This window comes from Podarcis cretensis, assembly GCF_951804945.1.
Source record: "Podarcis cretensis genome assembly, chromosome: 12".
In the NCBI taxonomy this organism is placed as follows: Eukaryota; Metazoa; Chordata; class Lepidosauria; order Squamata; family Lacertidae; genus Podarcis; species Podarcis cretensis.
The window spans coordinates 8,929,018-8,944,652 of record NC_137181.1 but is presented as its reverse complement, the minus strand read 5'-3'; the positions used below and the strand labels follow the sequence as shown (position 1 = coordinate 8,944,652).

Sequence of the window (15,635 nt, the reverse complement as noted above, 5' to 3'; positions counted from 1 at the left end):
GTGGTGTTCCAGATGTGGCTGAACTACAACTCCCAGCAGCTCCAGCAAGCATGGCCAATGACTGGGATGGGGTGGGGAGTTATAGTTCAGCAACATCTGGAGGGCCAAAGGTTCCCCAAACCTGCTGTGGGAGAACAGCAGGCTGAAGCTGTGAACAGGAAGAGGTGAGCCTCGGTTCTACACTGTGTGCTGTTGTTAGAATCTTGCCTTTTAAAAATAAAAATAAAAGTTACTAGTCCTTATTGTTGCTCATAGGACTTTTGAATATGGGAATAGTGCAAGAGAAGAAGAGAAGAAGAGTTTGGATTTGATATCCCGCTTTATCACTACCCAAAGGAGTCTCAAAGCAGCTAACATTCTCCTTTCCCTTCCTCCCCCACAACAAACACTCTGTGAGGTGAGCGAGGCTGAGAGACTTCAGAGAAGTGTGACTGGCCCAAGGTCACCCAGCAGCTGCAGGTGGAGGAGCGGGGAAGCGAACCCAGTTCACCAGATTACGAGTCTATCACTCTTAACCACTACACCACACTGGCTCTTTTTTAAACAAGAGGTTTAAAAAGGAGACAGCCTGTTGCCTGATTCTATCCGTTTTCCCCACAGGACCCCCATTGAAATGAAGTGGGTTCCCCAAGCCTTTCCCCAGCGCTCACATGATGCCGTTCTTGAAATAACTTTTAAAGGCTGCCGACTCGTGTCCCTGCACTTCTCTGTGCTGGACGGGGTTCCCGCCAAGTAGGTCATCCAGCTGAGTCACGTAGAAAGCAGCTGCGCCTTGTTCGTCCTGGGAGGAATCACGCCCAATCCAGTAGTGCAGGTCTGTGGCGAATCCGGAACGTGTCTTTGTGTTCTGCGATGGAATAAATGGAATTACAGAGGGCATAGGTCCATTTCTTGGGACGCGGGTGGCACTGTGGGTTAAACCACAGAGCCTAGGGCTTGCCGATCAGAATGTCGGCAGTTCGAATCCCTGCGACGGGGTGAGCTCCCGTTGCTCGGTTCCTGCTCCTGCCAACCTAGCAGTTCGAAAGCATGTCAAAGTGCAAGTAGATAAATAGGTACCACTCCGGCGGGAAGGTAAATGGCACTTCCGTGCGCTGCTCTGGTTTGCCGGAAGCGGCTTAGTAATGCTGGCCACATGACTGTACGCCGGCTCCCTCGGCCAATAAAGCGAGATGAGTGCTGCAACCCCAGAGTCGGCCACGACTGGACCTAATGGTCAGGCGTCCCTTTACCTTTACCTTTACCTTTTATGTCCATTTCAGTTCTCCCAGTTTCTCATTTTCCCAGTTTTAAATTCAGTTTTCCACATTTTTACAGGAACCTGTGATTATTATTATTTAAAAACACACACCCAAATCTTCCTGAAAATTCTTGAGCATTTTTTGCAAGTGCTTTGTCCTAACACAGCACATTTCCGTATGTTGTTTTCACGGATATTTTCATCTTTACACACGCTTCCCCTTAATATATGCATTTTTGTAAACACTGGCTGGAAGAACAGCACCGCAAAATTCACGTCGCTGCGAATTTTGAAGGCTGCCTTCAATTTTCACGTTGCTTCGGGAGACGAGAATGCGATAGATTCGTCTCTGAAGGGAAACTGAGTCAAACTTCTCTCGCCCTCCCATCCCTAGCTGACACAGAAATGAGTAGAAAGCAAATCTCATTTAGCAATAAAATACCGCCGGCAGCACCTTTAAGACAGTCTTGAGAGATAGCGCCCTGCGAGGAAGAAAGGGGGGGGGGAGAGAGGCAGAAACGCAATATGTGCCCCAACATGCGCAGCAACCCATTTTCTAGCACCGTCTCGCTCTCTGACACAGTAAACATTTGCCAAACACCTCCTCAGCGAGGTTACCATAGCGATTGGTATGGCAAGAGAGCAAATTCATGTCCAGAGGGCAAGAGGGAGGAGGGGAACACGGACAGTTTGGCTGCGAACACAGAGAAACAGAGAAGTGGAGCCTTGTTTTCTGACTATAGTGAGATCCGGGGAACTATGCAAACATGGCAAAGGTTTCCAGGGGGATCTTTTTAATTATTATTTTTTTAAAATCAGCCACCAAAACACAAACAGTGAAACCCTCCAATACATTGGGTATACAATATTCAATAATATACATATACAACAACATACATATTCAATAATAGCATATTAAAATTAACCATAAGTACACTTCTATATAGGGACGTGGGTTGCGCTGTGCGTTAAACCACAGAGCCTAGGGCTTGCCGATCAGAAGGTCGGCGGTTCGAATCCCTGCAACGGGGTGAGCTCCCGTTGCTCGGTCCCTGCTCCTGCCAACCTAGCAGTTCAAAAGCATGTCAAAGTGCATGCTCAAAGTGCATGCTTCCGGCGGGAAGGTAAACGGCGTTTCCGTGAACTGCTCTGGTTTGCCAGAAGCGGCTTAGTCCTGCTGGCCACATGACCCAGAAGCTGTACGCCGGCTCCCTCGGCCAATAAAGCGAGATGAGCGCCACAACCCCAGAGTCAGCCACGACTGGACCTAATGGTCAGGGGTCCCTTTACCTTTACCTTTAAGCTACTGAAGGTAATGGGGCCCTTTATATGTCCAGCTGTCCTTTGTCAACAACAACAAATTGTTGCAGTTTTTTGTGCTGAACATATGCTCTATGGTAATTTATGGACCCAGCAGGTATCTAAAGCCATTTGCACATAACAAAATATGTGTTTAATGAAAGAAATTGTTGAACTGAAATACAATTAAGAAGAAGTACATTAATAGTGATGGGGGGGGGGGCAAATGAGTGGGGCCCTAAGCTATAGCTTGTTTAGCTTATACGTAAATCCGGCACTGTGCCTGTCGCACAAACACGTAAACCCTGCAAGGTGGCTACTTTGTGCATAAAGAAGATTGGCTACCTGGTTGTGGACACGATTCTTGCATTGCAGGAGGACTGACTAGATGACCCTCGGGTCCCTTGCAACCCCACGGTTCTGTGATTGTATGATTCATTCCCACCCTATGGCACCATTAGCAGAGCTACTTACTTTTAAGAGGATGTAAGAGTCCCCTTCAAAAAAGCTCCCGTAGGCCTTCTCAGGAAGAGGCACCATTTTCATTTTCTAAAATAATAACAACAAACAATAGAAGCATAAAAATCCAGTCAAGAAGATATGCAGAGATAGGGTGACAACCTTCGCTGTAGTGAGGCATCTAATCATAGCCTGCATTTTTATTGAGGCTTGATCAGGGCCTGTATTTTAAAATGAGCTTAAAGATTTTCAAATGTTCATGCCAGGCAGAAGACCAGCTGCCTAAGAACCTTGGCAAGATGTTTATTCTCCTGGACAAGGGGGCCCCCTGATTTATAGCAGAAAACAATTCTCAAAGTCGTAAAAAGGGAATTACAGGCTGACAGCCAAGGTTACATTGACCCTACATATTACAGAAGATAAAAAAAGAGATAAACATAATTAAGAGTGGGTAAATAGTAAAATAAAACCATGTGCCTCCCATTAAACTTGAGCCATATTTTCCTAAGGTTGAAAGGTCAAGAGCAGTGAAAAAGGCAACTGGCTTGGCTGGAGAAGAGGTTTTCTTTCTATTTTATTTTGAGGCTGTAAAATGTTCCTTCCTTTTTTACTTTGAAAAGGTTTATCCTTTTAAAAAGCTATCTATGTTATGTATTAAATATATTGGCTTAAATGTAATTATGCAAAGGAATTAGAAGCTAAGAAATGTTAAATCCTTATGCTAGATTCTTATTTCATATAGTTGGAAGAGATCACAGGGGCCATCAGCCACCAGCCCAGCCCCCCCTGCCAAGCAGGAAACATCATTAGAGCACACATATGGTTGTCAGGCCTTTGTTTAAAAGACCTCCAAGAGAAGGAGATCTTTCAATGATGATGTGAACTCAAGATCCTTGACATCTGTTTAAGATAAAAATTTAAGATTAAACCATTTGTTTTGGAGGGCAATAGGGCGAGGTGAGCTGGTAATTAAGGTTCCTTGTTGAGACACATGTAAGATATATTACTACTTATTTGTCATTTATAGATAGAAGAATATATATCTTTTTGTTTCCCATAAAAGGACAAGAGGAAATGGGTGTATCTTTTGTGATTGGTTCTAGCAAACAGCCAATAGGAATTTCAACCAGGCTGATTGGACAGAGGCAGCCACAGGAGGAGCAAGGGGGCTGGATTAAGGAAATATAAGTGCTGGCCAGAATGGCAAGAGGCCAGGCCAGAGCTTGGTAACCATATACCACTGTGCCTCATATTTATTTGTCTGACAAATAAATTATTATTTTAATTTCTCTATTGCTGCGTTGAATATTTCATTCCAGCTAAGCGTTAACCACAAGCAGGGTGCTACAGTAGGAGATTCAGTTCTACAGCCAAAAGGTGGGGAGATTGCGAAGAAAATGTTAATAAATCCACAAACAATTTATATAAAATAATGTGAACACAAGGAAGCCAACATGTTTAAATAACAGTAGCAGTTGTTGTTGTTTTTAGTGATTCATTGTGTTTTAGAATACATCAGTCTCAAGCTTCTGTGCAAGGACAGTTCTTTAAACCGTGTTAGTAGTTTAACTTTTGAATGCTTTAAAGTATGGCTGTAAAATTTTATGGATTTTATTGTTTTATCTTTTTGTAACCTGCTTCGAGTTCCCCCACCTACAATCAAGGGGTGTATAATTTTTGTGAAATAGATAAGCAAACCTTGCTGCAAAACCCCCTCCCTCCCTCCTTGCCAAAGTTTCTGCAAATGGAGGCTCAACATACACATTTGGAAGATCTCACACATCCTTCTCGGCTTCATTAATCGTGAAAAGTTTTCCGCTTCACCTCTAGCACAAATTGCAAAACTGGACAAACTTGTTCGGCAGAGAAGCAGGAACTAACGATGTACTGACTTCTCCGACTTCAGCCTAGGTCACGAAAGGGTGGAGGCAGGTGTGCTTGTACATTTGGGCCTGTAAAATGGCAAGCCCAGATTCTTCCCTTTTTAAAGCATTCTGGATTGATCTGGCAAGACTTTGGTACAGTGGGCCAAAGTTAACCAAAGACAACTTAAAGTCAAGTAGAAATTCAATCACCACAGCCTTTTAAACATAGGGAGTATTGCTTTTCGTTTGCTACTACGTTCTGCATTTTTGCCATTTTATTTTGTAAACTACCCTGTGATTCTCAGACGAAGGGCAGAATGGAAATGTAATGAAACAAGAAGCAAATGAAAATCCCATAGCAAATGATTCCAGAAGCAGAACAACGAGTCCTATCTTTATTTCTGGCAGAGTTCAGCTGCTTTCAACTGCTGGGTGACAGGCAGAAATCAAAGGGGTGAACCTTCGCCCAAAACCTTTCCATTCCAAAGGGTGGCTGGCTATCACACCGTTATGAAAGCAAATTTGTAAGCCTGCTCCAGGGGAGTTTTTATAGGTGAGAGTTAATTTCAGTGCAATAATGTACTAAACCTGACCAACCTAGGCCAATGATTGAGGACTAGTAAATTTGCGGACTTACTTGCAAGGCTGGACATTTTAAAAAAAAAAAATCCATTTCAGAGATGGAGGACTGAGGCCCATCTCCAGCCATCTGTTCCTCTGGGCAGAATGTTTGCAGAATGCTTTAGGGAGCTGCTAGCCCCTAAAGAAGAATGAAGTTGCTGTTCTGGGCAGCTTGGGAACAGACTCCCAGAGGGCAGCTTTCGAACCCAGAGCCAATTCACATGGAGCACATATGCATTTCAGGGTTTTGACTAGCCAGCACATGCCTAGGCTGTGGCCAAGCAGGAATGCTAGGGAGTGAAGCTGTCATGAAGTCCATGTTAAATGTTTCCTTATCCGGAGGTGTAAGAAAAACGTTTTTGGAAGAGCTGTAATAATATGCTCATCTTCTTTCTCACCAATTGGCAGACATCACCTTCTTGAAATTTCCAGAAGCTTGCATTCAGAAGCATTGCTCCCCCCAGTTGTAGAGGCAGAGCCATCCTATAGGGTTGCCATATTTCAATAAGCGAGCTTTTTTTAAGAGAGAAATTGCCCCAAAACAACACGGCTGACATCGCTTGTAAGCCTACATCATGGCTAGAGGCCATGAATAGCTTTCTCCTCCAATAACATCTGGTGACCTGCGGGTTCCCCACCCCAGATTAACAAACTGTAGAAGGACCAAAGCAACACATTGTTCACCAGTCAGATTAGCCTAAAGGTCACTTTTGTTGTTTAGTCGTTTCCAACTCTTCGTGACCCCATGGACCAGAGCAAACCAGGCACTCCTGTCTTCCACTGCCTCCCACAGTTTGGTCAAACTCATGTTGGTAGCTTTGAGAACACTGTCCAACCATCTTGTCCTCTGTCGTCCCCTTCTCCTTGTGCCCTCCATCTTTCCCAACATCAGGGTCTTCTCCAGGGAGTCTTCTCTTCTCATGAGGTGGCCAAAGTACTGGAGCCTCAGCTTCACAATCTGTCCTTCCAGTGAGCACTCAGGGCTGATTTCCTTCAGAATGGAGAGGTTTGATCTTCTTGCAGTCCATGGGTCTCTCAAGAGTCTCCTCCAGCACCATAATTCAAAAGCATCCATTCTTTGGCGATCAGCCTTCTTTATGGTCCAGCTCTCACTTCCCTGTTGCACAGGTATTGTTGTTGTTGTTGTTGTTGTTGTTGTTGTTGTTGTTGTTGTTGTTTTTGCTGCTGCTGTTGTTGTTACAGTTTATATACTGCCCTTTACCAAAAGATCTCAGGGCAGTGCACAACATTAAAAACACATTACGAAACATCAACAATAAAACATAGTTGAAAACACAGTAAAAACCATATTGGCAGACAGTACAATCCTCATAATAACAGTCCTGTTTTGTATGATTACATGTGCAGTCACAAGGGTTGTGTTATTCAACATGTGCGTATGAGAAATGCATCTGGAAGACAAAATGTATTGAGGAGTTCCGTGATCTGACAAGGAGCCCTTCCTGCCTCTGTTCCTTCCACCTCCCTTGCTCTTGTGAACTTTTTCGATGGTGTGAGAACAGTCTTAGATGACTTGAGAACATTGGCAGGAGGTGAAACTCCACACACAGCTGCCTTAATCAGATACGGAGGATAATGCTGGGTATCTTCTTTGATGTTGGGCATTGTTTTGAGAAAGTGAGGCATTGGCAGGGGGTGGCTATCTATAAAATCGGACGGTTTGGGCAGAGTTTCTTTGAAGCTTGTGCAGAGACTGGTCGGCCGCTGGGCCGTGCAAACTGAGGCTACCTGGGGAAGCCGCTTCTTTGCTTTTTGAGGGCTTCCAAGTGGTAGATTGAAGTAAGTGCTTAAGTGCTTGGTATGTATATATTGCTTGCTGTTTTAGAATAAAGCCTTTCATCTTTTCACTCACATGTGTGGTTTGCATTGCTTCTGAATCTCATTTTAAAAGAACCACTTTGCCTTTGGCAAGACGGTATGTTCAGCTAATTCATGTATAATTTAACAACCCAATTAAAATGAAAAGGTGAGCTCTGCCACACGACCTTTTCACCAAGCATTTATCCTGATTTGCTTGCCCAAAGCTTACGCGGCAGTTAGACTTTACTGAGCTTTTGTTCTGATTTGTCTGTGGGGAGTACCGTATATATGACAATGAGCATTCGTCTCAATAAAATAATAATAATAATAATAATAATAATAATAATAATAATAATATACTTATACCCGGCCCATCCGGCTGGGTTTCCCCAGCCACTCTGGGCGGCTTCCAACAAAATATTAAAATACAATAGTCCGTCAAACATTAAAAGCTTCCCTAAGCAGGGCTGCCTTCAGATGTCTTCAGATTCGCCTGTGAGGTGTTTCTACAACTTCCCATAAATCAGTTGTTCATTCCACACTTCTCAGGGCATTCTCCCGTCGCTTTCCTAACCGCAAAAAGCCCACACTCGGATTCACTTCAGTTGCACAAACTGATATTTCTGCTATGCGCTTGAGCCTCTCCTGCGAAATACTAACAGCCTGAAGAGTGTCACCCTGTGTCACCCTGCAAAAAATACAGGTGGTGTATGGAGGATGCTGGCTGTACTGTACCTCTATGGTCCATATCTGGAGGCCTGGCTTCCTCTCAATAGTGGGGAGTCCCACGTCTGCTTCAGCGTCAGCCATCATTACTGCAAAAAAAGAAAAAAGAGGAGGTGAAGGTTTTCTTTTTAAAAAGTACATATTTTGATGAAATGAAAGCCAGCAAGGTGTCGTGGTTGGAGTGTTGGGTAGGATCTGGGAGACCAGGGTTCCAAGCCCCACACTCACTGGGTGACCTTGGGCCACTCACTGCCTCTCAGCCTAGCCTACCTCACAGGGTTGTTGTGGGGAGTAAATGAGGAGGGGGGAAACTGTGGGTGCCACCTTGAGCAACTTGGAGGGAAAAAAGGTGAGATATAAATGCAATAAAATACATTACATAAATGCATAAATGATGGGTGGGAAATCCAGTTCAATTTATTCCATTAGTGGGGGTCCATGAATAATCATAGTTTAGAGGTTCCGGGCCCTAAGGAAGTCAGATTATCCTCCACCAGGGCCAGGGCCTTCTCAGTGATGGCTCCGACCTGGTGGAATGCTCTGTCCCATGAGACCAGGGCCCTGCAGGATTTAACCTCCTTCCATAGGGCCTATAAGACAGAGCTATTCCACCTGGCTTTCAGTTTGAACTTAGCCTGATCTTTTATTCCCCTTCCTTCCCTCCCCCTCCCCTTTTTATGAAGATTACCCGCTCTGGGATCCCACAGCTAATTCTCCCCTGGCCCAAATAGGACTAACTTAGCCAGCTAGCCCTAGTGACCATCTAATGTTTATTGGATGGATTTCCCCCCTAAATTGATTTTTTAATTCTGAATTTATTGTTATTCACGTTTTATACTGTATTTTATGCTGTTTTTTGTTGCATCAAATGTTTTAAATTTGTTGTTGGATGCCCTGAAGGGTGGGGTATATATATAAAAAAATATTTATTGTTTATTATTTATTATTTTAGCATCTTTTATTCAGGAATGGCAAACAGTATCGTGAGCTCTGTTGCCAACATTTCAAGCAGGCAGCAGGGGGAATGATCAGCTGCCAATTGCTGCAGATCAAACTGCAGTGGTACCTTGGTTTCCAAACTTAATCCATTCCGGAAGTCCGTTCCAAAACCAAAGCATACATTCCCATAGAAAGTAATGCAAAATGGATCAATCTGTTCCAGACTTTTAAAAACAACCCCTAAAGCAGCAATTTAACATGATTTTTACTATCTAACAAGACCATTGATCCATAAAAAGAAAGCAATAATCAATGTATTGTACTATAAAATAAATAAGACAGTATTGTAGTTGATAAAAAATAAAATAAAATTCTTACGGGCACTGATAGTCATTGTTTCGATGGGGGGCTTTTATCCATTTCTGCAGTCACACAATCAATCAATCAGTAGCTGAACTGGGTACCACACAGTCACAAAAACAGGTCACAGTCAAATAAACAAAAAAGCCACACAAACAAAAATGCATTTTTTTTTTAGCAAAAACAAAAGCTCCAAATATCACCTCTGTTTTTGTGTGAGTACGAGGGACTCAACATCCGACAGACTCAACAGGAAGCCTCTAACTAGCAGCGGGGGACTCAATTTACAAACCAAACACACTCAACAGGAAGCGGAACATGTTCAGCTTCCAAGGCAAAGTTCACAAACCGGAACACCTACTTCTGGGTTTGCAGCGTTCTTAATCCAAGTTGTTCATAAACTAAGCTGTTTTAAAAGCAAGGTACCACTGTACTGTTAAACACGCAGGAACAAGGGCCAGTTGAACACCTGACCTCCCTAATCAATACATCAAGAATGGTTTCCTAGAAGGTAATTTTAACAGCCTTCCCTTCTCCAAACTTTTGCATCCATTTCTGATTTATTTTTTAGTCCTCTTGAAAATTCGTTAGCATTTTAATGCAAATTTCTCCTAACACACACCCTTCACATGCAATTTTCCTGATACACACATTTTTACAGTAAGCTGAAGTAAATTTCTCCCCTCCCTTTGCCAGAGGTATACAGTGGTACCTCAGGTTAAGTACATAATTCATTCAGGAGGTCTGTACTTAACCTGAAACTGTTCTTAACCTGAAGCGCCACTTTAGCTAATGAGGCCTCCTGCTGCCAGCGGAGCACAATTTCTGTTCTCATCCTGAAGCAAAGTTCTTAACCTGAAGCACTATTTCTGGGTTAGTGGATCTGTAACCTGAAGCGTATGTAACCTGAAGCGTATGTAACCTGAGGTACCACTGTACTGTCATTGCATATGGAAGCTCCAAACCTAGATAGAATGGCTGATAGCCACCAGCGCACTGATTCTCCAAGATTTTTGTCAGCCTTTCCCAAAGCCAGCATGCAGAACAACACCCTGAAGCAAAAGGGTCCGCAGCGAAGGATGAGTAGCCTTGCAAATCATTTATCCCAAACTTTTATAGTTCCAGAAAAGTCTCCAAGCTGAAATTCCTCACGGCAGACCGGAAGCATTTCAGAATAAAAAGTTGGACTCGCCTAATAGCCTTCCCCTTAAAAGCTTCTATTTTAATGCTGTTCCCTTGATCCTGTCACCTGTTTCAGATTTGCTTGTTGTCAAGCAAACAAACAGATAGACACACGAAACTCCGTTGCATTTCATTTTCCCATCAGCATTCTTTGCACATTTAAATTCCGCATTGATCTGAGTCTATCCTTCCTGCTCGCACTGTTTCCTGGTTTTTTGTTAAGGTGTTTGAAATGACAGCCAGTAATGCTCCCATGTTCCAAACAGCATAGGCAGAAGGTCAAACCGTTTTTCTGGCATGAGCTGCAACAGGAAATAGGTAGGAGGAAGACACACTGTCTCTGAATCACTGCAAACAATTTCTGCGCTTCTCCTTTTCTATGGAATTGACATTGATCCTTATTTCAGAGGAACTAATCAACTCATCAGTGACAAGCTGTTGTGGTTTGAGGTTTCATCCACCCAGTGCTTTTGAGGCATCTAATCATAAGCTTGCATTTTTATTAAAGCTTATATGTTTAATCAGGGCTTGTATTTTAAGAATGAGTTTAAAAATGTTCTGTTTCATGCCAGGCAGAAGACCAGTTGCCTAAAAACCTTGGCAAGATATTTTTACTCCTAGACAAGGGGCCCCCCTGATTTATAGCAGAAAACAATTCTCAAAGTCGTAAAAAGGGAATTACAGGCTGACAGCCAAGGTTACACTGACCCTACAAATTAAGGGTGGATAAATAGTAAAATGAGCCATATCTTCTTCCTAAGGTTAAGAAGGTCAAGAGCAGTGAAAAAGCATCTAGCTGGCAGAAAGAGAACATTTTCTGGGAAGACTTTTTCTAAAGCTGTTTCTTTCTTAAACTAAGATCCTTTTAAGATTTCTTTTCCTTTTAAAAGGTTGTTTATGTATTAAATATATTAGTTTAAATATAATTATGCAAAGGATTTAAGAAATGCTAGATTCTTATTTCATATAGTTGTAAGAGTTGTAACTATCCTGAAATTAAGTCAGGCACCAGCCAAGCCCCTTGCCAGACAGAAGACGCCAATCGAGCGCTCCTGATATATGGTTGTCAGGCCTTTTGTTTAGAAACCTTCAAATGAAGGAGATCTCTCAATGTTGATGTGAACTCAATCTTTGACATATGCATAAGATAAAAATTCAAGATTAATTATCTGTTTTGGAAGGCAATAGGGCAAGGAGGGCAAGAGGTGAGCTGGTAATTAAGATTCCTTGTTGAGACACATGTAAGATATATTACTACTTATTTGTCATTTATAGATAGAAGAATATATAGCTTTTTATTTTCCATAAAAGGCAAGAGGAAATGGGTGTATCTTTTGTGATTGGTTCTAGCAAACAGCCAATAGGAATTTCAACCAGGCTGATTGGACAGAGGCAGCCACAGGAGGAGCAAGGGGGCTGGATTAAGGAAATATAAGTGCTGGCCAGAATGGCAAGAGGCCAGGCCAGAGCTTGGTAACCATATACCACTGTGCCTCATATTTATTTGTCTGACAAATAAATTACTATTTTAATTTCTCTATCGCTGCGTTGAATATTTCATTCCAGCTAAGCGTTAACCACAAGCAGGGTGCTACACTTTTTTTTTCTAAAAAATATATATTTAGGGTTACTCTCATTTTCCTACTCGTATTGAAATACTGCCCCTCAATGAGGCCAAACTTAGATTCACAAAATGTTTAGGGGTCTTCTTCTTCTTCTTTGGCAATCCCTCGTAGCTGAGTAAGATTGTCTTCCATAAACATGGTTTTAACAATCAGTCTGTAAGTGACTGTGGAGGCCAATTCTGGATCTACCCGTCCTTCCACAGTGGGGACATTGGTTCCTGGGTGGGAGTTGATCACGGTGTGGATTTGCCAAGCGTTTCTTCCTCTTATCACGTTTCTCCCTTGCGCCCTGAGTTCGAGTGTCTTCAAAGCCCATGACGCCTTTGGGAAAGGCTGTTCTCCAGTTGGAGTGCTTGCAGGCAAGTGTTTCCCAACTGTCAGTCAAAATGCTGCACCAACAAGTACAAAATAACCCCTCTGCACCACCACAAATCCAACTCCATGTTTAGGGGTATGTGTACCCCCCACGTACCCCCAGAAAAAAGCATTGCATCCACCCACAGGAACCTGCCTTGCACCGAGTTCAAATCTGTGGACCATCCATCTCTATACTGAATGCAACAAGGGGGCAGCAAACACAATGCCTTCCAAATGCCTCCAGCTTCCACCAGCCCCAGCCAGGCATGCCGGGTTCCGCCCCACATTTGGGGTTCCTGGTGTGTGTGTGTGTGTGTGTGTGTGTGTGTGTGTGTGACATCATGCACATTGCACCTGTGATGTCACATAGTGCGACATGACCCAAAGCTGTGGGTGTGGGGGATTCCCTGGTCCTGAATGGGGCAACTGTGCCCCTGAAGGACCAGGTGCGCAGCTGTCCATGGAGGCGCAGGTCAATTCTGTGTCCAGGGCAGCTGTCTACCAGCTCCATCCTATCTGCCCGCAGACTGTCTCTCCAGAGTGGTGCATGCTCTAGTTACCTCTCGCTTGGACTACTGCCAAGCGCTCTATGTGGGGCTACCTTTGAAGGTGACCTGGAAACTGCAATTAATCCAGAATGCGGCAGCTAGACTGGTGACTGGTAGTGGCCGCCGGGACAACATAACACCAGTCCTAAGAGATCTGCATTGGCTCCCAGTACGTTTCCAAGCACAATTCAAAGCGTTGGTGCTGACCTTTAAAGCCCTAAACGGCCTTGGTCCTGTATACCTGAAGGAGTGTCTCCACCCCCATCATTCAGCCCAGACACTGAGGTCCAGCTCTGAGGGCCTTCTGGCGGTTCCCTCATTGCGAGAAGTGAGGTTACAGGGAACCAGACAGAGGGCCTTCTCGGTAGTGGCGCCCACCCTGTGGAACACCCTCCCTTCAGATGTGAAGGAAATAAGCCTATCCTATTTTTAAAAGACATCTGAAGGCAGCCCTTTTTAGGGAAGTTTTTAATATTTAATGCTGTATTGTTTTGAACACAAGATTGGGAGCCGACCAGAGTGGCTGGGGAAACTCAGCCAGATGGGCGGGGTATAAATAATAAATTATTATTATTATATATTATTATGCATGATGTCACATGGTGTGATGGGCCCCATTGGGCCTTGGCGTCTGACATCACATGCAAGACGCACTGGGTCGCCCAGCCGGGCACCCACACTCAAAAGTTTTTGGGTCCCTTGGCACCCAGCCCCCCCCCCCCCCAGAGATGGTGCCAATGGCCCCAGCCAACATGGCCAATGGCCAGGGATGATGGGAGTTGTAGTCTGACAACATCCAGAGGGTGCCATATTGGCTGCACTTGGTCTACGCCAGGCTTCCTCAGCCTCGGCCCTTCAGATGTTTTTGGCCTACAACTCCCATGATCCCTAGGTAGCAGGACCAGTGGTCAGGGATGATGGGAATTGTAGTCTCAAAACATCTGGAGGGCCGAGGTTGAGGAAGCCTGGTCTATGCTGACTGGGAGGTGCTCTGCAGGATTTCAGACAGGATTTCTTCCTATCTCCTGCGATCTGGCCCTTGTGGCTGCAAGTCAGGCTCTTCTGCATTCAAATCATACATTCCATACCATTCCTCAGATGAAAACAGGGACCTTTCTCACGCCCCCCACCTCAAGTGACCCCACCTTGATTCCCCTCCATTTTTCAGCAGAAGAAGAGGGGCAAATGCCACCACCGCTTCACCAATGAGACACAGCACACCCGCCCTCCACCGTCCTGAGAAAATCCCCTAACCCTGATTTCATTTTTATTTTGTCCTTTGGTAGATTTGCAGAAAAGAAGGACACACACTAAGAAATTAATTTAAGAAAGGGGCAAGATTAGATGCGGTCACACACAAAAACACACAACAACATAGGGCAAATGTCAGCTTAAATGCGTGTGCGATTCTGATTCCCAGGGGCAGAGAGTGGTCAAACTGTTTCCCCTTCTTTGTACAACCAAGCTGGATCCCTCAACTTCTTGTGCTGTCCTTCAGAGACTTAGGCCGCACCTGCGCAGAGCATTTTAAGCAGTATCACACCACTTTAAACAGCCACACTCATACCATACACTGAAAGCACTATGATGCTGCTTTAAACCATAAAGTATTCTGGGAGTTGTAGGTAGTTACAAACTCTGGGAGTTGTCACGAGACCCCTATTGCCCTCACAAGGCAACAATTTCCTGAGTTCCCTGGGAAAAGAAATTGACTGTTAAAACTGGTAGTACTGTGAGGGGATTAGGGGCTCTCCCAGCAACTCTGAACCAACCACAACTCCCATAATTCTTTGGGGGGAAGCCATGCTTGTTTAAAGTGATATCATAGAGCCGGTTTCCCCAAACTTGAGAAGTCTGCTGTTGTTGGATTACAGTTCCCACAATCCCTGACCACTGGTCCTGCTCTCTATGGATGATGGGAGCTGTAGTCCAACAACAGCTGGAGACCCAAGTTTGGGAAGCCCTGTTAAATGTATGCTGTGAATGTGGCCTTGGACAACATGAAGACACAGCCTTCCTGCCGTACTCCACAGGGAATGCCTTTTTTGATTATTTCTCCCTCTCCTCCCTATTCCAGTAAAACAGCCCCGGGCACGCTCATCGCTTTCAGTCTGCCCTATTAAAACTTGCCCTTGAGGATTAAAATTGGCCCCCAGTGATACTGCTAGAAATGTGCAGATGGAGCCGTAGAACATTTTTGAATCTCACATCTAGTTTGACCCTAAGGTGTGGCTGGCTCTGCTTGGCTTGCTGGACTCAAGGTGCCAACACACCTTGCCCAGCCATTCACGGGATGTTAACTGTGTTGCGAGGCGCAGCCGACTTCACAGTTTTATTGTCAGGTTTCTGTCAACTAAAATCCCTGAGAATTTCCTCCGCTTAAGCCCCACCCTTCCCCACCCTCCTCTCCTAAGCTGGCTCTTTGTGCCCAGGGATACGGGGAAAAGAGTTGCCTCACATGAAAGTCACGCCTGCGATTTCAAGACACAAGTAAACAGAGGCGAGAGGAAACTGGTCTGAGTCCGTAACCCCACACAAAACCCAGAGCTGAGAGAGCTGTTTGCTTAAGGACTGGCTTTCCATTGAGGAGAAA

The 15,635-nt window shown here is 44.4% G+C and overlaps 1 protein-coding gene across 1 annotated transcript in view; it reads right to left on the bottom strand.

Moving 5' to 3' along the window:
• Positions 1-15,635, bottom strand: part of VILL (villin like) — a 56,495-nt gene that overhangs the window by 28,484 nt on the left and 12,376 nt on the right. Inside the window, exons 2-4 of the mRNA XM_079946660.1 lie at positions 8,041-8,120; positions 3,014-3,088; positions 651-847 (exon numbers count right to left, since the gene is read on the bottom strand). Of these exons, the coding sequence (XP_079802786.1) occupies positions 651-847; positions 3,014-3,088; positions 8,041-8,118 (350 nt within the window). The 5' untranslated portion in view covers positions 8,119-8,120. The remainder of the gene's footprint in view (positions 1-650; positions 848-3,013; positions 3,089-8,040; positions 8,121-15,635) is intronic.